At 47.4% G+C, this 23,247-nt stretch overlaps 1 protein-coding gene across 1 annotated transcript in view; it reads left to right on the plus strand.

The window, feature by feature from the left end:
- The window catches only part of Ep400 (E1A binding protein p400), a 101,194-nt gene that overhangs the window by 17,891 nt on the left and 60,056 nt on the right, over positions 1-23,247 (plus strand). Inside the window, exons 3-9 of the mRNA XM_051161752.1 lie at positions 8,336-8,426; positions 10,110-10,217; positions 10,714-11,096; positions 15,106-15,402; positions 16,447-16,632; positions 20,614-20,754; positions 21,606-21,684. Of these exons, the coding sequence (XP_051017709.1) occupies positions 8,336-8,426; positions 10,110-10,217; positions 10,714-11,096; positions 15,106-15,402; positions 16,447-16,632; positions 20,614-20,754; positions 21,606-21,684 (1,285 nt within the window). The remainder of the gene's footprint in view (positions 1-8,335; positions 8,427-10,109; positions 10,218-10,713; positions 11,097-15,105; positions 15,403-16,446; positions 16,633-20,613; positions 20,755-21,605; positions 21,685-23,247) is intronic.

Raw genomic sequence — 23,247 nt, forward strand, 5'->3', positions numbered from 1 at the left:
TCCCTTCATCAGTGGATATTGAATTTTGTCAAGTGATGCTTCTGTCACAGGCAAGCACATCACTGTGAGCATGAAGTTGACTGGGCTTTAGCAGGGTCTCACTCCAGTATATAACCCACATGATGTTCAATCAGGTCTCATTTTCCTTGTCAAGCAGCTGCCCAGCCCTTTCCCACAGCTCTCATGTTTGTAATTGCCTGCCTGAGGCCTCTTCTAGCTGGCTGCAGTGTACCTTTGATAGGTCTCACTCCCTTCATGGCACAACATGTTTAAGACTTATCTTCTGGCCAGGTGTAGTGGTGCACACCTTTAATCCCAGCACTCAGGAGGCAGAGGCAGGTGGATTTCTGTGAGTTCGAACCAGCCTGGTCTACAAAGTGAGCCCAGGACAGCGAAGGCTACACACAGAGAAACCCTGTCTCGAAACCTCCCCCCCGCCAAAAAAAAGAAGGTGGCGGCGGCTGTTTTATTTATTTATTTTTTTGAGACAAGTTTCAGCACTTGGGAAGCAGTGGCAGGTGGATCTCTATGAGTTCGAGGCCAGCCTGGTTAGAGTGCAGGACAGCCAAGGCTCCAGAGAGAAACCCCTGTCTTGAAAAACCTAGGGGGGAAAACTTATCTTCTGGGCTACATGTGCTGGGTCACTTCTGTACTTCAGCACTCAGGAATCAAGAGGCAGGGAAATTGTTGCAAATTTGAGGCTGGCTTAGTCTACACAGTGAGTTGTAGGCCAGGCAGAGCTACCTAGGAGACCCTGGACCCCGCCCCGCCCCACCCCAAGTATGTTGTCTTTGTTCCTTGATCAACCGTGAGACAGGCCAAGAGCATGGCTCACCTTTGTGGGGAGCAGTAACCCTGATTCTGCTATTTGAAACTCATTGCCATGATTTTAGAGACAAACCTCAAAACAAAATAAGGTCGGGCGTGGTGGCGCAGGCTTTAATCCCAGCACTCGGGAGGCAGAGGCAGGTGGAGCTCTGTGAGTTCGAGGCCAACCTGGTCTACAAAGTGAGTCCGGGACAGCCAGGGATACACAGAGAAACCCTTGTCTCAAAAAAAAAAAAAAAAAAAAAAAAAAAAAAAGGCTCTGTCTTATTTAATTTTATTTTGAGACAGGGTTTCTCTGTAGCTCTGCTGTCCTGGTACTTGCTCTGTAGACCGGGCTAACCTCAAACTTAACAGAGATTTGTCTTCCTCTAACAAGTGCTGGGATTAAAGGCATGCACCACCGCCGCCCTGCTAAAGTTTTTGCTTTTATTTGTGTATTTTCTGTGTGTCTCTGAGTATGTATGCCATGTGTGTTGCAGTTATACCGAGGCTGTTGGATCTTCTGGAACTGTGGAGTTGCTGGTGGTTGTGGGTGCCGGGAACTGAGCTTAGACTCTTTAGAAGAGCAGCGAGTGCTCTCAGTGCTGAGGCACCTCTCTAGTCCCTGAAGATGAAGTTTAAGTTACAAATTCTCAGACAATTCAGCCAGGCGCAGTGGCGCACGCCTTTGTTCCCAGCTCTGGGAGGCAGAGGCAGGCGCATCTCTGAGTTTAAGAGGCCGGCCTGGTCTACATAGAACAGTCAGAGATACAGAAACAAACAACAACAAAGTAAAAAGAAAATTTATGTGTGGAATCATTGTCAGTATTTGGAGAAATGTAATGTGTTGGTCTATTTATATGTCATACAGAGGCCTGTTTGTGTAACCACAGTGGGACTGTGGAGGTAAAAGGCATGTACAAATACACGGAAAGTTTCAGTGTAAAATCAGTGCGAATAAGTTCAGTGCAAAATAAGCCATTCAGAACCACAATTAAACATACCAGAGAGAAAATTGGATGATACGTGTTGATGTGTGTATGTGTGGTTTTCACCCTTTTGGTGGAGTGTGCTTGATGTAGGCATGAGGAGACATTTTGTTTCACCTGGAAGAGATAAGTGATGAGTACTTCCCTGACTCAGCAGTGCAGGCCAGAGGGATTTTAAACTTTGTGTGCACTGGAGCATAGGTGTAGTGGTGTTTACACAGCGCTGTGTGTCAGTGCCCCTAACTGGAGAGAGCCAAGAGGCTTTTGCAGCAGCCTTGGCCAATGGCTATGTGTATTCAGGCAGACGAGTGTCAACCAGAGTGCTCTGTGGGTGAATGAGGGCTGTGTCGCAAAAACAAAACTCATCAGAAGCAGAGCTCTGTAGATAAACCAGGGAAAAGTCTATCAGTGATGACACTGTAAAGAAAAGCTTAACACACAGCTCTAAAGGTGAGGACGTTCGGGTTTCCTTAAGTGTGTGGTCATGAGACACAGTCCCACTGTTCTTAATTATTGCTCCCTTTGTTTCCATTTTGAGTCAGGGTATCAGCATGTAACCATGGCTAGCCTGGAATTTTCTGTGTAGACCAGGCTTCAAATAGCCTCTGCCTCATGAGTGCTGGGATTAAAGGCATGAGATACCATGCCAGCCTGGTCCTTTAAAAAAAAAAAAAAAAGTTCATATTCTCTCTCTCTCTCTCTCTCTCTCTCTCTCTCTCTCTCTCTCTCTCTCTCTCTCTCTCGTGTGTGTGTGTGTGTGTGTGTGTGTGTGTGTGTGTGTGTGTGTGTGTGTGTAGGTTAGAGAACAGCTTTTGAGACACTTTCCTTTTTTGGCTGTATAGCCCTGGCTAGCCTATAACTTGTTATGTAGACTAGGCTAGCCTGGAATTCACAGAGATCTGCCTGCTGCTACATCTGTTGTGAGTCACTGACTGCTCTTTGTGCACCTCCCAGCTAAGCATAGGAGTGCTGGGATTACAGCTGGGCACCACAACATCTGGCTCATGTGGGCTATAGGGAGGCTTGCACAGGAAGGGCCTCAGCCATCGAGCCATGTCCTCAGCCCTGCTGATGGTATTTTAAATGGTATGCAGTCACTTTCTCCATTTTCCTTCTCAACCGTGTATTAAGAAAAATTTCAAATATACAGAAACTTGGAATGGGTTATTTAGTATTTCATACCCATATAAATGATATTATTATTTAAAGTCCCATGCACAGTCCTCTGCCCCTGCTTCTAAACTGCTAGCATTACATGATTTTTCTAGATAGGGTCTCTCTGTGTAGTCTTGGATGTCCTGGAGCTTTGTAGACCAGGCTGGCCTCAAACTCACATCCATTCTCCTGCCTCAGCCTCCTGAGTGCTGGGATTTCAGGCATGCACCACCATGCCCGGCTGTGGCTTGCTCCTTTATGTTATCTTTTACCCCGTCAGTCTGAGATCTGTAGCCCTTCAGCTGGTGCGTAGGTCTCCATGGGGAAGTGCTCGTTGGGTGTAGCATTCGTGTGTAAGAAGAGGGTTAGCTTATGGCGCTTGACATAGTTTACATCTTGTTTAGCCAAGAATATTGATGGATATATCTGAATATCCCAACCTTCTTGTTCTCACACGTGTTGTCTGACAGCTACCCGAAGCATTCTAAAAAGAATGTTGCAGCCGTTTGTGCTGATGAGACTACAGATGCAGAGTTCTCTGTGGCCAGCTGTTTCCCGGGGCTGCTGCTGCTGCTTCTGCAGAGTTTGATTCCCCTCTATGTGTGTAATGGAAAGTTTACAGGCATGGAGGGGATCTTAACCTGTTTCACTGTACATATTGTTACAATAAATTGTATCTGTTTGGCCTAGGAAGCCAGTAATTGACACAGAGAGACTGAAAGCTGCAAGCACTAAGGCTGGGCAGAATCTAAACTGCTACTAATCAAACAATAAGCTAAAATAAACTACTCTAATCCTCTTTTTTTTTTTTTTTTTTTTTTTTTTTTAAGATTTCTTTGTTATTATGTATACAGTGCTCTGCCTGCATGTACACCTGCAGGCCAGAAGAGGGCATCAGATCTCATTATAGATGGTTGTGAGCCACCATGTGGTTGCTGGGAATTGAACTCAGGACCTTTGAAAGAGCAGTCAGTGCTCTTAACCTCTGAGCCATCTCTCCAGCCCTACTCTAATCCTCATAACCCACATACATCCAAGCTTCTCTACCACCCCCCCTCAACTGTCAACCATCAACTCTTAACTGCCAACCCCTTCAGGCTCCTCCCACCTCCCATGGAAGCCCCGCCCCCCATTTTAAAAACCAAAATCTGGCTCTTTTTTAAAAGAACAAGATGTTTTTTTGTTTTGGTCTGTTTTGGTTTTGGTTTTTCAGGACAGGGTTTCTCTGTGTAGCCTTGGCTGTCCTGGACTCACTTTGTAGACCAGGCTGGCCTTGAACTCACAGTGATCTGCCTGCCTCTGCCTCCCGAGTGCTGGGATTAAAAGCATGCGCCACCACACCCAGCTAAACAAGATTTTCATTTTGTGTACTTAAGTGTTTTTCTTGCATGTATGTATGTCTACCACATTTGTTCTGGTGCCTGTGGTGACCAGAAGAGAATGTGGGATTCCCTAGAACTGGAGTTACAGTAGCTTTTTAGCCACTGTGTAGTGCTGGGAATCAAACTCTGGTCTTCTACCAGAGGAGGAAATGCTTTTAACCACCAAGTCATCTCTCCAGCCCGACTTTGGACGTACCTTTGGAAAAGAAGGCTTAGATGGTGCTGGTGCACGCCTTTAATCCCAGCCCTTGGGTAGGCAGAGGCAGGTGAATCTCTGTGAGTTCGAGGCCAGCCTTGTTGACAGAGTGAGTTCCAGGACGGCCAAGCCTACACAGAGAAACCCTATCTTAGTGAAAAGAAAAAGAAAAAATGAAAAAAATAAGGAGAAATGTGGCTTCAGGAGCTGCAGTTTCCTGATAATGTAAGTCTTTCTCCAGGAGGAGGTGAGTCCATCTTGTGTAGGCAGCGGTCATGTCGAGCTGGAGCTCTGTAGGCCACATGTCACACCTTCCTTCACTGTTCTTCCTCATGGTGTGGTGTCTAGACTCATTGAGAGATACCTTACATTTATTTGTTGTGCATATGTGTCTAAGCACCTCACAGCTGCCTGTCTGGACTACAGTACACACTCTAGGAAGTTGGTTCCCTACTTATCTCATGTAGACGTAGGGGATCTCGTGTGTAGAGCTCAAGCTATCAGGCCAGTGGCAAGCAGCTGATCTCCTGGACCATCTTACTGCACCCTGGCTAACTTTGTTTTCTTGTTTTTTCCAGACAGGGTTTCTCTGTGTAGCCCTGGCTGTCCTGGACTCACTTTGTAGACCAGGCTGGCCTCGAACTTTTTTTTTTTTTTTTTTTTAAGGACAAGGTTTCTTCTTGAAGTCCAGGCTGATCTTGTAGTTGTGGTCCCCAGAATACAGGGTTATAGTGTTGCCCCACTGTGCCTGGTTACTGTGTTGGAGCTGCACATTTGCTCTCCTTTGAGGCAGGTGGTACTTAACATCTCAGTTTCTTATTTTGGCCTCTGTATATGCCCTGGGTGTCTGTCTGCTTGTGGTTAATGGTCAGTCAGACTCCTAAAATCTTGTAGTTAGAGCTGGGCAGAGGAGACAGGCCTCCTTTGTCCAGCAGTGTCTGCTCTCCCTGTCATCCTTCCACAGAGCTTGGGGACTGCCCTCATGCCACATGCCAACTTTGGGAAACTTGCTCCTTTCTGGAGCTTCCTGTATCACCTGCTACGTCTTGATTGTTCTGATGCTTTACCTAGGACTTAGATATTTGTAGTATGTTCCCTCTAGTACAGAGTCCTTGGTCGCTCCTGGATGCAGGCCACTTATCTTTTCACTAAAGAGTAATAACTGTCTTGGATATACAAGTGATACCCATTTGTTTCAGAGTATTTGGAAAACTGAGAAAAGTGCACATACATGAATTAAAAGTTATCTATAATCTCATTCACAGAGAAGCCACTGTTCACATGTTTTGATTTTTCAGATCATTCCTTTTTGTCTACCTCTCTGAGTTAGGGTTTCCACAGTGAACCGCTCTGACGAAAAAGCAAGATGGGGAGGGAGGGATTTTTTGGCTTCTACTTCCACATTGGAGTGCAATACTGAAGGAAGCCAGGAGAGGAGCTCAAATAGGGCAGGGACCTGGAGGCAGAGACCATGAAGGAGTACTGCGTACTGTCTTGTTCTCCCGTCTTTTTCTGTTTTTAAAGATTTATGTATTTTATGTATATGAGAGCTCTATCTTCATGTACACCTGCAGGCCAGAAGAGGGCATCTAATCCCATTGTAGATGGTCGTGAGCCACCGTGTGGTTGCTGGGAATTGAACTCAGGACCTCTGGAAGAGCAGACAGTGCTCTTAATATCTGAGACCTCTCTCTAGTCTCCCTTTTTTTGTTTTTCGAGACAGGGTTTTTCTGTGTAGCCTTGGCTGTCCTGGGCTCCCTTTGTAGACCAGGCTGGCCTCGAACTCACATTCGCCTGCCTCTGCCTCCCAAGTGCTGGGATTAAAGGCATGCGCCACTATGTCCAGCTTGCTCCTCATGTCTTGCCCAATTTGCTTTCTTATAGACTCAGGATGGTCTGGGCCCCTCCCCCATCAAGCACTAATTAAGAAAATGCCTACAGGTTTGCCTACAGCCTGATCTTACGGAGACATTTTCTCAATTCCCTCCTCTCAGATGACTGTAGCTTGTGTCAAGTGGACAGAAGACCAGCCAGCACACTTCTGTCTCCTGCTCTCTCCTTCCTTCCTCCTTTGCTAAATGTGAACAGCCCCTGTGCTTACTATGCCACCTGGTAGTGGTGAGCTCACACCTCAGGCCACTTAGTGCAGTAGCTGTGTGCATAGGGCAGTCTTTTGATTAACTTTGGTGTCTAAGGTGCCCCACTGAGGAGACTGGAAGACCCAAGCCCTTTAGAGAGCCGTGCCACGCCTGTAGCTGCTGAGCAGCAGTGCTGTCAGAGACCTGCTGAGACAGCAGGACAGCGCTCACACGGAGAAGGGTAGTGTAGTCTCTGCTGCCCAGGAGCAGTGAACTGCTCTTTGTAAAGTGGCATGTCAGCGGTAGGGTTTCAGGTGATTATGCTTTCATGGTTTTTTTCTAAAAGATTTATTTATTATGTTTAGAGTGTTCTGTCTGCATGTACACCTGCAGGCCAGAAGAGGCCACCAGATCTCATTATAGATGGCAGTGAGCCACCGTGTGGTTGCTGGGAATTGAACTCAGGACCTCTGGAAGAGCAGACAGTGCTCTTAACCTCTGAGCCATCTCTCTAACACCTCTTTAATGGTTTTTGACTATTAGATTTTTTTTTTTTTGAGAGGGTCCCACTATGTATCCCTGGCTGGTCTCCCACTCAGAGAGCTTTCTGCTTCTGCTTCCTGAGTGCTGGGCCTCGCTATGATGCCTTGGCTGTCCTGGGACCATGTAGAGCAGACTAGCCTCCACTCACAAAGATCCACCCGCCTCTGTCTCCTGAGTGCTGCCATTAAAGACTTGTACCACCACGCCTGGCTGCTTTCTTTAGGGCAGTTTTTGGTTTATAGCCGAGCAGAAGTAACGTGTAAGGATTGTCCCAATCCCCCTTTCTCTGTCGTTCGCAGGTCACATGTGTAGCCCTGCCCCTACCGACCCAGGCACAGGGGCTGTTGCTGAATTGCTCCTTCGTGGGCTTTATTGTCATCCAGAGTTTGCAGCAGGCGCTGGGACGCCCTTGTTCCTGGGCTTTTCTGTAGGCTTAGACTGCCATGCTGATCACACTGACATACCTGCCCGTCCTCCCACCCACTTCTTGTCTCACTGGCCATCAGAACTCTGACTTTCCAGAGTGTCAGATATGGGTAGCTGAACCCACGTCGTTTGTACAGGTTGGGTTCTTGTACTTTGTTTCAGCCTTATTTAACATACCTATTTCATTTGCATATATACACATACATATATGCGTGGATACACATACATACGTTATATATGTGTGTGTGGGGGATGGTAACCAAAAAAAAATCATGTTTGAAGGTTCAGGATAGCTTGTTATTAATTAGGGTCTTCCTGTTGTCTCCCCAGTAGGAAGGCACCTGCACTTCTCCTTTTGTTACTGAATTTTTGTTGTGAAATTGGGCCAAGTATAGCCTTAAGTCAGCCAAGCCTGAGAACTGGAAGTCAGGCCTCCCTTTTGTTTTCGTTTAGTATGGAAAGCTAGCTTTTGAAGGTTGGTTTTAAATTGGAGATGATTTGAAATTCCATTTAAAGCCAGAATAATGAGTCTTTACAAGCTCTTTTTTTCTCTTCAGAGGTAAGTTAGAATCTTACAGTATTTCTGATACATAAATGTACATTACGTGTGTTGTGTTTAAAGGCATTGGGTAGGTAGTTAGCAGCCTCCTTACTAGAAGGAGTGAGTCAGTGTTTGGGGTAGATATGGTAGTTGTAGTGTGTGTTATTCTTCTGACTGTTATAACAGTAAGAATCTCATTGCTTTTAATTTTTTTCCAGCACCAAGCTCTGACTGGGAGCCTAGTGGTGGGGGCTGGCAGTGCCACAGAAGCCGACCCCTTTAAGAGGCAACAGGTGATGCCACCCACAGGTATGCCCAGCACGGCCAACAGTGAAGTGGCAGTTTAGTTGCCACATGTTTCTCAAGATCTTAATTTCTACTTTCTAAGTTAAATCTTCTTTTGGGTTATTATCAACTAAAATATTTGCATAAGTCTTTATCTGTATTTAAGTTAGGAATTTATCAGTTGATTCTATACATTGCATCTGATTTCCCAGGAACAACCATTGTGCTGTGACTCACTGTTAGCATTGCCTAGCCACCTTTGGAAGCTATTATATATTTTCTTGTTTGTTTATTGTTTATTTATTGGTTTTTTGAGATAGGGTCTCTCTGTGTAGCCCTGACTGTCCTGGAACTTGCTCTGTAAACCAGACTGGTCTCAAACTCACAGAGATTCGCCTGCCTCTGCTTCCTGAGCGCTGGGATTAAAGGCGTGCACTACCACCACCTTTTTAAGCTGCCAACCCTCTCCCCCCATAATGTGATGACATCTTTTTTTTTTCTTTCTTTTTTTTTTAATGTGAGAGGCTCAAGTAATTCAGAAGGTGACACATAGCTGCTTCTGACTTCATGTCTGCTGCTTCTGCAGCCGCTGCACAGACCACTGTCAGCGCTCTGCTTCTCACAGACATTCTGCACACGCCCCACATTTCCTTACATAGGAGTTATTTTGAAAAAAAAATTTCAGATTTCAACATGTTGACACAGAGTTACTTTAAAAAAAAAAAAAAAAAAAAAAAAAAACCAGATCATAATGGGTCACTTTCCCAGTCAGTGCCCCTGAGTCTTCTGGTGTGGCAGCACTCTGCTCTGTGGGAGTGAGTCGTTACTGTGCTACCTGTCGTCACTGTCACTGTTGGTATTGTTGCTATAATTATTATTCACATACTGTGGGACCTGGCTGGCCTGCCACTCCTAATGTAGCGTAGGCTAGCCTTGAACTGGAGGGAACCTCCTGCCTCTGGGTCCCCAGTGCTGGGTTTCTAGGTCTGTCCTACAACACCCGGTTCTTATCAGTCTATGCTCGTCGTCCGTGCTTTATCACCACGCTTTTTTCTGCAAGAAAGGACGGAGACTTAACATTTAGTCTGAAATGTTGACTTGACATTATCTGGTAGTAGGTCTGAAGGGCCAGCCTGCCAGGTCCCTCCCAGAGGATTGAGATGCAGTGCTGCTGCCAGGCTGCCTGCCAGCAGGCATGGCCAGTTCCATCACTGTCAACAGTTTCTGTTTCTCTCAGATTCTGTCCATTTTCCGTATTTTAATAATTGTGGTAATCTTTGGTGGTCTGACGTACGGTTTAGTCATACCTCCTGTTCTGACGCGGGCGTCTGATGCTGCGTAAGCCAGCACAGGAGCTGTCATTGCTCATGAACCATCTGTGACTCTATGCTTGCCTAGCTGTTGATGTTTTCTGCCCACTGTCCTGGGCATTGAAACTTGTCATGCTATTCGTGAGTGCTTTGAGAATGAGTAAGTGAGCCTCTGCCAGTCACGTGCTGTAACGTCTCTCAGTTGTTGCTTGTCCTTTGGCCTTTGATGCTTTTCTTTGTACTTGCAAAATTTAGTGAAACTATGTTACCCGTATCCCTTATATCATAGAAGGGCTTACCTTCAAAAGACTATAAAAACACTTATGTATGTTTTTCCCCACTACTTCTGTGATTTTATTTTTACTTGAAACAACACCTTTCTTGAACATTATTCTAGAGCAGTCTAAGAGACCTCGTCTTGAAGTGGGTCATCCAGGGGTGGTTTTCCAGCATCCAGGGGTGAATGCAGGAGTCCCTCTGCAGCAGTTAATGCCGACAGTTCAAGGTAAGACCCAGCAGTAGAGCAGTGCTCTTAGCTCAGCGTGAGGGGGTGTCCAAAACCTGGAGCCCCGCCACTGGGGCTGTAGTCAGGGGAGCGCACTGGATGTGGAGTTTCCCCCGTGCGAACATGTCTCTGCGCCCCAGTCCGTTCCGCACTGAGGAAGCCCCCAGAGACAGGTTCTTGCCAATCCAGTGGGAGCCACATATCTCCGCATTGTGCTTTTTGGTTATTTTATTTCTGTGTTCCTAATTGCTACTGCTGTCTGATGCCCGTGCTTATTCGATACTTGTTTTGCATAGTGCTAACTTGCAGTAGTTGGGTGCATTCTTCCCTTCCTTATGTGCTCACCCTGACCTTAGGTGTGCTGTAGGGCACTCCCATCCTGAATGCAACAGTTCTCATGTGAGAGACAGAATGTCCAGTGTGTGTCCTTGGGACTCACTTTGTAGAAACTGTTATGCATTGAGGTCTGTGCTTTGGGCTCTTTCTTATTTTGCAGGAGGGATGCCCCCAACTCCTCAGGCCACACAGCTCACTGGACAGAAGCAGAGCCAGCAGCAGTACGACCCTTCTACAGGGCCTCCTGTGCAGAACGCTGCCAGCTTGCATACGCCACCACCGCAGCTCCCTGCGAGGCTGCCCCCGGCCAGTGTCCCAGCCACAGCCCTCCCTTCCACCTTACAGTTTTCGCAGCAGTCACAGATGGTGGAGGCACCAACTCAGCTCCAAATCCCAGTGAAGACTCAACAGCTGAATGCCCCTATCCCTGCCCCTTTGCCCAGCCAGCTCCCTGCTCCTTCACAGCCTGCCCAGCCGGCCCTCCACGTTCCGATGCCCGGGAAGGCACAGATGCAGACCTCTCAGCTTTCCTCCCAGACCCAGGTACTCTGTGGACATTGGCTGTTTTACTAGTGAGGTGCAGAAGAAAAGAGGAAACAGTCTGCAAAGGTGGCTTGCTGTCTAGGTACTGGGTAGGGTGGTCTGCCTGAACCCGCACAGTCCCGGGAGCAGCTCTATGTGCCCTCTGAGCACAGTTGGTTCTTGTAGCAGTTGCAAATTAATTCTATTTGGCTTTGTAATAACACTCATTAAAGTAATAGAAAACCATTCTTATTGTTGCTGTTAGTAGAGGGAGCCTCGACCTGTTGAGTCACATACAAAGGGCGTTGTATTCGTCTCCCCATTTGGTCTTCTGCGAACCCTTAGACAGTGACCAATTTTTCCCAGTCTTGAAAGTGTGGGACTGACCCAAAGAGAACGGATGAGGTAACAGTCAGGTGTTGACTCGAGGTGTTCAGGGTGAAGCGGCTCCGCACCAGTAGCTAGGCTTCCTGCTTTGCTGCTGCCTTTCCCTTTCCCAGTTGTGGGAATCCTCCAGTGTGCACAGCACTGTGCCTGCTGTGGTGTGCGGGGTGCCCTTCCTCCTCACTGATTCTACACTGGTGTGCTGGTGTGTGTGAGCGCTTACCGCAGTTCCTGGAGGCCAGTGAGACTGAGCAGTATGGGTGCATCAGCTGTAGATGGTGTCAGTGCTCGGCCCCTTTGCCCTCACCTCCCTCATGTTAGTAGGGGCTTTAAGTTCTAGTTAGGATATATAGCAGAGACAGAACAGATGGGAGCAGAAAGGGCAGAACAGTCCCTACTGACTGCCATGGGCTGTGGGAAGGAGTTTATTTGGCGTTAGTTTCTCTGTCTAGCAGTTCTGTGAACTGGAATCTGTTATTTCCATTTTATGAGAAGTTGAAGCCACAAGGTGGACACGTCATTAGCCAAGTGGCAGGGCTGTGAGTGACCCTCTTGGGCCATTCTAGAGCTCTGAGGCCGGCAGGCATGGCGGTCTCCTGCACCCTTGGTTAGAGAAGCAGGCTGGTTACCTCCAGGGCCACTAAACTCTGTTCCCAAGGCTGGCTTGTGCGCTCGCTTTCTCTTCTGTCTCCTCTCTCCTTTCCCCTCTCTGCCCCCTCCTCGTTCTCGCTCCTGCTAACCCCCAAATGGGATTCTCTGTGTAGGCCTGGCAGTCTGGACTCACAGAGACCCTCCTGAGTGCCAGGGTTGAAGGTGTCCATCACTACTCCAGCTCCCCATGAGGGTCATGAGTGTGATCTTCTTTCTCTTGGAGTCACAGTCCTGACTTAGAGCAGCACTGTGCTTTTTTTAACCTTTGTTTTCTGTCCTTGTTGTTGAAAGGATCCGATATGATAAATGGATTTAAAGAAACTGTACAGGGTTGGTGGCGCACACCTTTAATCCCAGCACTTGGGAGGCAGAGGCAGGTGGATCTCTGTGAATTCGAGGCCAGCCTGGTCTACAAAGCGAGTAAAGAAGGAAACTGTACAGGGATGGAGAGGTGCTCAGTGGTTGAGAGCACACTGCTCTTGCAGAGGACCGGGCTTAGTTTGCAGCATCCACATTGGGTGGTTCACAGCCACCTAGAAGACCAGTCCTGCGGTTCCGATTCTTCTGACCTGCAAAGGCATCTCTACCCATGTGTGCACACAGAGCCACACAGAGGCACATACAAGTAATTTAAAATAAAATCTTAAAAAAGAAAACATAAATCTATAGAAACCCTTACTTACTTGGGCCTCATAACACAGGGCTCTAATCTCAATTACTTGGGAGGAGGTTGAGGCAGGAGGATAGTTCAAGGTTATCTTGGCCAACTTAGACCCCATCACAAAAAGTAAAAAAAGGAAGCTGAGTAGACTGTTTGTCCAGCATGTATGCGGCCCTGGGGTCAATCCCCAGTATTGTAGGAGGGTGGAAAGACCCTTAATTTCTTTTCTTTCTTTCTTTTTAAAATATTTTTGTGTGTTTGTTTTTTGTTTTTCGAGACAGGGCGTCTCTGTGTTGCCTTGGCTGTCCTGGACTCACTTTGTAGACCATGCTGGCCTCAAACTCACATTGATCCACCTGCCTCTGCCTCCCAAGTGCTGTGATTAAAGGCGTGCGCCACCACCGCCCAGCTTTTTTTTTCCCCCCAAGAATTACATCTCTAGAACACTCAGTGGAGAGAAGACGCCACCTTTTTGTTTTTATTTTATTTAATCTACTTTTTGGTTTTTTGAGACAAGGTCTCTCTGTGGTGCCTTGGCTGTCCTGGACTCACTTTGTAGACCAGGCTGGCCTTGAACTCACATTGATCCACCTGCCTCTGCCTCCCAAGTGCTGTGATTAAAGGCGTGCACCACCACGCCCAGCTGACCCTTAATTTCTTATGAGTTGGGGTAGGATTAACCATGGGAGGAGAAAGGGCCATGGGAGAAAGTTTCTGGCTTTGCAGGCCATTCTGTTTCCACAGGTCCCTCAGCTATGTTCCTGAAAACAGCACAAACAACTTGTGAGTGAATAGAGGTGGCCACACTTGCGTAAATCTTTCTATCTGTATGTACCTACCGTGACCACGTGCCGTGGGGGCTGCTGTTAAGTCTTGAGGCTGTGTCTGCTGAGTCTTCCTTGCCCTAGTGCTCTTGCCTGGCCTTCTTGCCAGTCAGTTCCGGCTTTTGCCTCTCCTGGGGTTGAGGCCCTTTATTGTGAATGTGGCTTCTGGGCAATACAGAGATGTATTCTACCTCCCTAGCCTTCCTGCCACAAGAGACATACATGGATGTTAAAAAGATGCCAGATGCCAAGCTGGGTCCTGGCAGCGCCAGCCTTTAATTCTGGCACTAAAGAGGCTGAGACAGGAAGATGGCCAGCTGAGGCTACGATATTCACTCTTGTCTCTAAAAAAAGATACATAAAGATAATAAGCTGACATTTGAGTGATATTGTTACGTAAAAATATAATAAAAATTAAAATCTAGTTTAGCGTTGTTTCTACAAAACAAAAACAGCCCTGTGGGTTTTTTGGTTTGCTTTAAGTTTAGGGATGGAGGGACTGTGGCTTGCGGCTTGAGGATGCAGCCCATTATAGCGGGGAAGGCGTGGCTACAGGGTGTGAGCGCCCTGCTCACGTGGTGTGGACAGTCCGTGAGCAGGGCGAGTGCAGAGCTCAGCCCGGTGCCTTGTTGTCTAGCACCCTTTCCTTGTGGCCTCACGATCCAAGCCACTGCCTTTCCTTCCTTATGTGCCATTAAATACAGATTTTAGTTCCGCACAATTGAAAAAGTAAAATTTGCCAGTTCTGACCCAAAAGCATTACAAGAAAACATCTTCCAAAAACGTAAGGAAAAAACTGCACGTGATGGTATATACCTGTAAGCTCAGCCCTACGGTAGGCTGACAGAGGAAGATAGAGTCAAGGTTTTCTTTTGTTTTAAGGTAAAAAAGTATTATTAATAATATCATTTATTATTATTATTAATTATTATTATTTTCGTTTTTGGTTTTCAAGACAGGGTTTCTCTGTGTAGCCTTGACTGTCCTGGAACTCTCTTTGTAGACCAGGCTGGCCTCAAACTTAGAGATCTACCTGCCTTTGCCTCCTAAAGTCCTAAACACTGGGATTAGAGGCTTTGCAACACCACACCTCAGAGGTCGAGATACGGCTCAAAGGTTAAGAGCACTGACTGCTCTTCCAAAGGTCCAGAGTTCAACTCCCAGCAACCACACAGTGGCTCACAGGCATTTATAGTGAGGTCTGATGCCTTCTTCTGGCATGCAGGCATACATGCAGACAGAACATTATTGTATAATGAATTAATAAATCTTTTTTAAAAAGTGCAGTGTGTAATGGAACTTTTGTTAGTTTCTGTGTAAAACAACAACTTAATCTTTGGACATCATCTATCTTGTGGTTTGTGTTGGGATTAATTTTGTGTGCATGTGTTGCCTTGGAGAGGAAGGCACTGACTGCTGGCCTGTGCTGGCTAAGTTCTCTGGCATTTGGGCACTCTGATCCTGTAGAAGCCTTGTCTTGACCCTGATTCACTTGTCTTCTGCCCACTAGACAGTGGCATCGACCAGGCCCCCCCTGGACTCTGCCCAGCCCGGCCAGCGTTCTCTGCCCACGTCCTCTTCTTCCTCATCCCTTGTACCTGTGAGTGGCTCAGGCCCTGGACCCTCGCCTGCTCGTTCTTCACCAGTGAACAGACCCTCTTCTGCTACCAACAAGGCTCTGTCTCCCATCACTGCCCGGCCTCCAGGGGCGGCAGGGGCGGCTCCCCCCAAGCCACAGAGTCCTGCTCAGAATGCAGCCTCGTCCCAGGATGGGTCTCAGGATAAGCTGACAGAACAAATAACACTGGTAAGTATACTTAAGCAAATACGGAGCACATTGATTGTTTTGGGGATCTCCTTGTTTCCTAGGCTAGCCTCCAGTTGCTGGGTGTGGGACATCCTGCTCCCACGTTGGCCTAGAGAGTAGCTGAACAAAGTAAAGTGCTGTGCCACCATGTGACACAGCTGGGACTGGGGTGTCCTGCGGTTTGTGACGTGCATTCGTTATTTTAAGGCTGTGATGGTTTAAAGCTGAACACTTGGTTTATGATCGTTAGAAACCAGGACTTGGACCAGATGCTGCTGCGCTTTCTGCTAGAGTAGACTCATGTGCGGCTTTGCCTTGTGACGAAACTGGCCTTGGGAGGCTGCTTTCCTTTCATTCATGGCTGGTGGTGAAGTCAGGCGGGAGTGACAGCGTGGAGCCCTCATCCTCAAGAGGCAGCCAGTGCCCTGCACTTATTACTTAGTTTTTGGTGGATGGCTCTTGTTCAGCTTCCTCAGGGGATTTAAAAGAAGCCTACATTACATTAGATTAACATAAACTCGGTGCTTCTTGTCTGGCTTGGTTTTATTTAGCTCTGTGGGCAGTCTTGACTGATTCTTCTACTTTTTGGTTTGTTTTGAAACGAATTCCTAGCATGGTACGCCCTTTGTACCCTTGTACACCCTTTGATTCCCCCCCCCCCCCCTTCCCGATACAGGGTTTCTCTATGTACCCTTGACTGTCCTGGACTCGATTATGTAGACCATGCTGGCCTTGAATTCACAGCAACCCACTTGCCTCTGCCTCCCAAGTGCTGGGATTAAAGGTGTGCGCCACCACACCCGGCTTTGTCTTGCTCTTTAGAGACAGCAGGGTCACCACTGTTTGGCTTCCTTGAAGGTGTATGGGAGAATCTGGCTCTTTCTGTTGTGTTCCTCTAGACCCATTTGACTGTGTGCAGCTCACCTTACACTGTGGCTTCTCTGAGTCTGTCTTTTAGTTTCTGAGCCTTTTACACAGTACGCTTTAGCAGAGTACATTTAATTACATACTGACCCGTACCATCCATATCCTTGCTCCTTACAGGAAAACCAGATCCATCAACGAATAGCAGATTTAAGGAAGGAAGGCTTGTGGTCCCTAAGGCGGCTGCCAAAGCTTCAAGAGGCCCCACGCCCGAAATCTCATTGGGACTATTTGCTGGAAGAGATGCAGTGGATGGCCACAGACTTTGCCCAAGAGCGGAGGTGGAAGCTGGCTGCTGCTAAGAAGGTAGGTTTGAAACATGGGTAGACATTCATGCTGTGTCTGTTGAAGTAGTTGGGACTTCAATTGCTGTAAGTGGTGATGGATCGCTGAGGACTTTTGAGTCCTAATGTGTGGAGGAAGCACCTTCCTTCTGTTGTGTGGGTGGAAACTGAAACAGAGTCCTTAGTGCCAGAGTAGACACAGCCTCCTGCTGCAGACCTGGTGTAGACACTGGGTTCTTCCTCCTCCCAGTTTGCTTGCCAGTTTGGATTAGGATGCTCTCAGGGCACCCAGAGCTGGTCAGGCGTAGGACGGTAGATGCTGTGTTCATCTCCTCCCCTCACTCCTGCTTGACTGTGCGGCCGAGCCATCTCTGGTCCAATTTTACTTTTCCCACAGCAGACACAGTCCTTCTGAGACTCGAGGGCTGGCACTGTCCACTGACAGAAGTGAAAATAGGAGGACAGGTTTCAGGCACTGTCAGGCCTCTGGTGGGACTCAGCTGTCTTTTCCTTACATAGGCAACTACACCTGCTGTCACACGTCATGGACCCTTGTTTTCACACCCAGGCCTTGAGTATTCTCTCCCCTTCCTTGTACTCAGGATTGGGGTAGATCCTTTGTCCTTGGCCTATGCACTTCCATCTTTTTTTTTTTTTTTTTTTAAGTTTTATTTATTTTATGTATATGAGTGCTCTATCTGTGTGCACACCTATACGCCAGAAGAGGGCATCAGATCACATTAGAGATGGTTGTGAGCCATCATGTAGTTGCTGAGAATTGAACTCAAGACCTCTGGAAAGGCAGGCAGCTCTGTTAACCACTGAGCCGTCTCTCCAGCTCCATAATTCCATCTTTGAACTCCCCTCTTTCCTCACTTGGTTTAGGAAGGAAAAACCTGAGACAAAAAGTCTCAGATTAGATCCATGGACGTTTCAAAATAAGCCTAAAAGCCTCTTAAATATTTGTTACAAAGGAAAATGGTCCTGGACATGGGGATACAAATCTAGATAGGATAGACACGTAGCTAGTGAGATGGACATGTGGGCACTGGGATAGACTCACGGACTGACGTGGACACGGTGGAGACTGGGCAGGCAAGAGCTGGCTAGTTGGGTAAAGTAGGCTGAAGAGCAGCACAGAATCCATAGGCCTTAGTGTGGAAGCAGCTCTGCACAGTAAGCAGAGTACATCTGCCCTTCTGTCTCACTGGGACAGGGACAGACAGATGACATCTCCAAGGAAGCCTTGAGAGGGTCCATGAGAAACGAGTGCATGGTGCATGGTTGAGAGCTTTTGTATCTCGTATGAGGTAGACGGTGACTGCTGGTGTGTTGCCGCGGACCGTCTCAGTCGAGTATAGGTCCTTGGGGTCGGGAGTTCTCGAAGTGTCGCTGGACAAAGATAGGCGAGTGACAAACAGAGACAAACCAGGGGTAGTGTGTGCATCTGAGTGTATTTTGCAGACTAGCAAGCCAGGTTTTTACACATTTTTGAAATGGGGCGGGTGTGTGTGTTTTTTTGTGGTTACATTTTTTTCATACAATTCAAAATACAGGATGCGGAGTAGTAATGTTGTCATCACTCGTGAACAGTCATTCATAAGTCATTAGACAGGTGTCTGCGCATGCGCCCTCTTTACCAAAGGCTGGCCAGGGTTCTCCCATTATGCTAAACATCTGTGAGTCAGGACAGTTTGTTTTCTTAGCTCTTCCACCACTATCTGGAGCTTTCTTAAGCATTTTATTTGTAAGTCATGATACAAACTATTCACTGGTGACTAACTCTTAGCCATGTTTTTATTAACAAGTGGAACGGAACTTAGTGGTAAACTTGCCTAAATTACCCTTGACTGTAGTTTCAAGTTAAGGGTCTCCTAGCAACACAGTTACGTCTGAAAAGTTCTTGATAAGAAAGTAAGAACAAAGGCAGAAAGAGAAAACAGTCAGAATGTTCCAAAACAATGAGAAAAAAGAAAAGCTATAAGTAGTTACTCCTGGCAGGAGCATCAGACCCGTTCCAGGAGGCTCTCCCTGAGTAGGGTCGCAGCCTCGGGGTCTGCAGTAACGTTTGTCACACAGACTCCACTGGAGAGGTCGTGACAGTGTGTGCTCTGTTTTGAGTGTGTTCTTAACCTTGAATTGTTCCTCCCTACTTTCTGGAGAGTTTGAACACAGACTGGTAGCTTAGAAATAGAATCTTGTGGTCTGGGCGTGGTGGCCCATGCCTTTTATCCCAGCACTCGGGAGGCAGAGGCAGGTGGATCACTGTGAGTTCAAGGCCAGCCTGGTCTACAAAGTGAGTCCAGGACAGCCAAGGCTACACAGAGAAATCCTGGCTCAAAAAAACCAAACCAAACAAAACAAAACCAGAAGATAATAGAATCTTGGTCTGGAAAAAAGGTTCAGTGGTTAAGAGCTTTTTCAACGGGGCTGGAGAGATGGCTCAGAGGTTAAGGGCACTGACTACTCTTCCAAAGGTCCTGAGTTAAATTCCCAGCAACCACATGGTGGCTCACAGCTATCTATGATGAGATCTGGTGCCCTCTTCAGGGATGCATGAAAACAGAGCACTCATATACATAAAATAAATAAATCTTTTAAGTCATGAGCCAGATATGGTGGGTCGTGACCTTAATCCCTGCTCTTGGGAGGTAGAGGCAGGTAGAATTCTGAGTTCATAGCCAGCCTGGTCTACATTGAGTTCCAGGTCAGCCAGAAGTATATAGGGAGACCTTGTCCCCTAAAAATAAGTCAATGTAAAATCTTCAGGCTAAGATGTAATTCGCTTAGAGTTTGCCTAGCAGGCCTGAAGCCCTGGGCTTGATCTCTAGGACCCACAGGACAGGTGGGGTGCACACTTGTAGGCTGTGCTCACACATGTGGGAGTGGGAGGTAAGAGGACAAGAAGGTGAAGATCGTCTTTAGCTCATAGCACATTTGAGGCCAATTTGGGCTACATGAGACCCTGTCAACCACAGTAAAACGATGTATGCATGCACATGTACATCTTAACACTAGAAAAAGAAACCTTAAAAATGTCAGTGTTGCCAGCCAGGCGTGGTGGCGCACGCCTTTAATCCCAGCACTCGGGAGGCAGAGGCGGGAGTATCTCTGTGAGTTCGAGGCCAGCCTGGTCTACAGAGTGAGTCCAGGATGGCCAGAGCTACACAGACAAACCCTGTTTTGGGGAAACAAAACAAACAACAACAACAACAAACAAAAAAACCCCAAAGTGAGCTTTGCGGCAGATGAGATAGCTCATGTGTTAAGTACCAGCACTAGTGTAGTGCTCTCCTACTCACATGCCCTGACCTGCACACACGCTTGCTACAGCCAAAGAAGTAAGTTTAAAATAAGCATATAAACATCTTTATATTTAGGGGAAATAGGACTTACCTCAACCCAACGATGTCTGTGCGTAGGAACTCAAGACATGTAGCTGTGTTCATGCAGTCAAACAGTCAGTGACCTTTAGGCATGTTAACTCGTGTTTGTTGAATGGGAAGGTATTTAGTCATGTGAAACAGGAAGAGGATTGCAGTACCGGATAGTGTTTCATATCTGGCGAAAGTAAATATAAATAGTAAGATAACGTTCTAATAAAGTCAGACCAAAAAAAAATTGATAGTATTTATTTGTTTGTAGCCATATTTTAATCTCACATACCTGAGAACCTAGGAGAATATACATGACACTAATACTACATGGCTTTACATGGTTTCTCTCTGTGGATCAGGCTGGCTTTGAACTTGTGATCCTCCCACCCTAGCTTCCTGCCTTATATGTGACTTTAGGCTGAGAAGTGTGTCGTCGTCGTGCTCCCCCCCCCCGCCCCCCCACCTGGCTTCACTATGTAGCTATGGCTGTCCTGGCACACACTCTGTAGACCAGGCTGGCCTCCAGCTCAGAGAGCGCGGCCTGCCTCTGCCTCCCAAGTGCTGGGATTAAAGTTGTGCACCACCACTCCCTGATAACAACAAATTCTTGAACTTCTCTTTGCCAGCTCGTCAGAACTGTAGCCCGGCATCATGAGGAAAAGAGGCTCCGTGAGGAGAAAGGGAAGAAGGAAGAGCAGAGCAGACTGAGACGGATTGCGGCCACCACTGCCAGGGAAATTGAATATTTTTGGTCAAATATCGAACAGGTAAATGCTGGAATTCAGTGGGAACTAAATAAAAATTTTACTGTGTCCGAGTGTGAAGCCGTGTGCTGGCGACAGGGCCTCGGCAGCCGCAGCAGCACTGAGGCCGTGTGCAAGGCTTAGGACTACCCATTCTGAGCTCTTTGTTTACGTCTGTGCCCGTGGGAAGCACAGCTGCGGCCAGAGTGTGGGAAGCCTGTCCGGGAGTTCGTGGTGTGCTGTGGCCATTGAAGGCAAAGCCTTTTCCCGGACACCTGCTCCCATCACCTACTTACTCTTTCTTGATTTTAACAACTTTCACGGCCGGGCGTGGTGGGCACGCCTGTAATCCCAGCGCTCGGGAGGCCGAGGCAGGCGAATCGCTGTGAGCTCGAGACCAGCCTGGTCTACAAAGTGAGTCCAGGACAGCCAAGGCTACACAGAGAAATCCTGTCTCGAAAAACCGGGGGGGGGGGGGGGGGGGGGGGGTAGAAGAAGAAGAACATTCACATATTTACTATCTAATAGAATTTGAGCAGGATACAAAACAAAGAGGAGAGCATCAGACTGAGGTGTTTTTTGTTGTTGTTTCTTTTTAACCTTGTATAGGAGGTCAGCTACCTATTTGAGTTTGTTTTATGTGCAGCTTACATCCTTCTTGTTGCTTTGGTTTTTTTGGTTTTTTTGGTTTTTGAGACAGGGTTTCTCTGTGTAGCCTTGACTGTCCTGGACTCTGTAGACCAGGCTGGCCTCGGACCCACAGCGATCCACCTGCCTCTGCCTCCTGAGTGCTGGGATTAAAGGCGTGCGCCACCACGCCTGGCCTCAGCTCATATCCTTAATGACTTGTTCTTTTATTCTTTTTTGCTATTTAGGTTGTGGAAATAAAACTACAAGTAGAATTGGAAGAGAAAAGAAAAAAAGCCTTAAATTTACAAAAAGTTTCCAGAAGAGGTATGTTGTGAAACCTTCTTTGTATTATATTTATTTATTTATTGTGGGAATGGGGACAAACAAATGTGCGCACCATGACACACATGGAGGTGGGAGGACAACTTCCTGGGGAAAGTTCTCTCCTTCTACCAAACTCAGGCTTGGTGGTAAGGGCCTTCACCTTCTCACCGTGCTGCTAGCCCAGCTATGATGATTTAAATATTGTCAAAGGCTGATTGATGTGCATGTGGACGGTGTGTGTGGTGAGTGTGTGCTGCCATGCGCCTGCGCACTGGGTTCTCCTTCTGTCATGTGTGTGTGGTGAGTGTGTCCTGCCATGCGCCTGCGCACTGGGTTCTCCTTCTGTCATGTGTGTGTGGTGAGTGTGGTGAGTGTGTGCTGCCATGCGCCTGCGCACTGGGTTCTCCTTCTGTCATATGTGTATGGTGTGTGTGGTGAGTGTGTGCTGCCATGCGCCTGCGCACTGGGTTCTCCTTCTGTCATGTGTGTGTGGTGTGTGTGTGGTGAGTGTGTGCTGCCATGCGCCTGCGCACTGGGTTCTCCTTCTGTCATATGGGTTCCGGGGATTGGGGTTAGATTATCAGGCTTGGTGGCAGGTGCTTTTGCCCATCAAGCCATTTTGCCCATCGAGCCATTTTGCCGGGCTTTTAAAGACAGTCTTAATGAATCTCAGGAATACAGTACCTGACTAGCATTTGTGAGGCCTTGCATTTACCTTCTAGGACACATACCCACAGGCTTTGAATTTTTCATATTTTATTTTGTGCAGCTTCCTGGTTTTGGCTAGAGAGCTCATTGGCCAGAGAGACCATGTGCATGCATTTGTTCTGCTTAATTGCGTGCATGTGTGCATATGTGTATGTACACACACGCACGCACGCACGCAGGCAGGCAGGCAGGCACGCATGCACGAGAAGGGGGTGGATAGGATCCCATTCTTTGGCCCCTTGTTGGACCAAAACTCAATATATATAAGATTGGCCTCTAGTACCTAAGTGCTGGAATTAAAAGGTGTGCACCACCAGGCCCCACAACAGTCTAGCTTTTTATTTCAGCTCTTTGGTCATGTGTCAGTAACTCAGAGCTGGTCAGCTCTGAGTGCTTTCAGAATTCAGGTCCTGTTTCTGGATAGTAAACAAACCAGTTGACTTATCTCTCAGGCACGGGCCCTTTGGGGACTCGGCACTCACTGTCTTCCCTAGTCTTTAGAGTGTCCCTGGAGCCCTCATGCTTCTCTTACTGCTGGGGCGGGAGCAGCTGAGGGGCTAAAAGCTGTAGAGCTGTACAGTGAGAGCTGCACGAAGTGGCACAAATCTGAATCCCAACCCTTAGCAGTTAAGAGGCAGGGGTTCGTGAATTTGAAGCCAGCCTGAACTCAGTCAGCGAGACCCTGACTCAGAAAACAAACAGCAAGCGTATAAAAAGAACCATAAGATGCAAACAGCTGTCCTAGGTTACTGAGAGGAATGAGGCTGGGCATATTCTACAGGGGGAGGAAGTGGGACTTCTTGAGTGTTGACAGCCACAGGACTCAGCTTGCATAAGCAGACAACATTCTCTGCG

The sequence above is a fragment of the Acomys russatus genome, chromosome 19 (genome assembly GCF_903995435.1).
Source record: "Acomys russatus chromosome 19, mAcoRus1.1, whole genome shotgun sequence".
Taxonomy (NCBI): domain Eukaryota; kingdom Metazoa; phylum Chordata; class Mammalia; order Rodentia; family Muridae; genus Acomys; species Acomys russatus.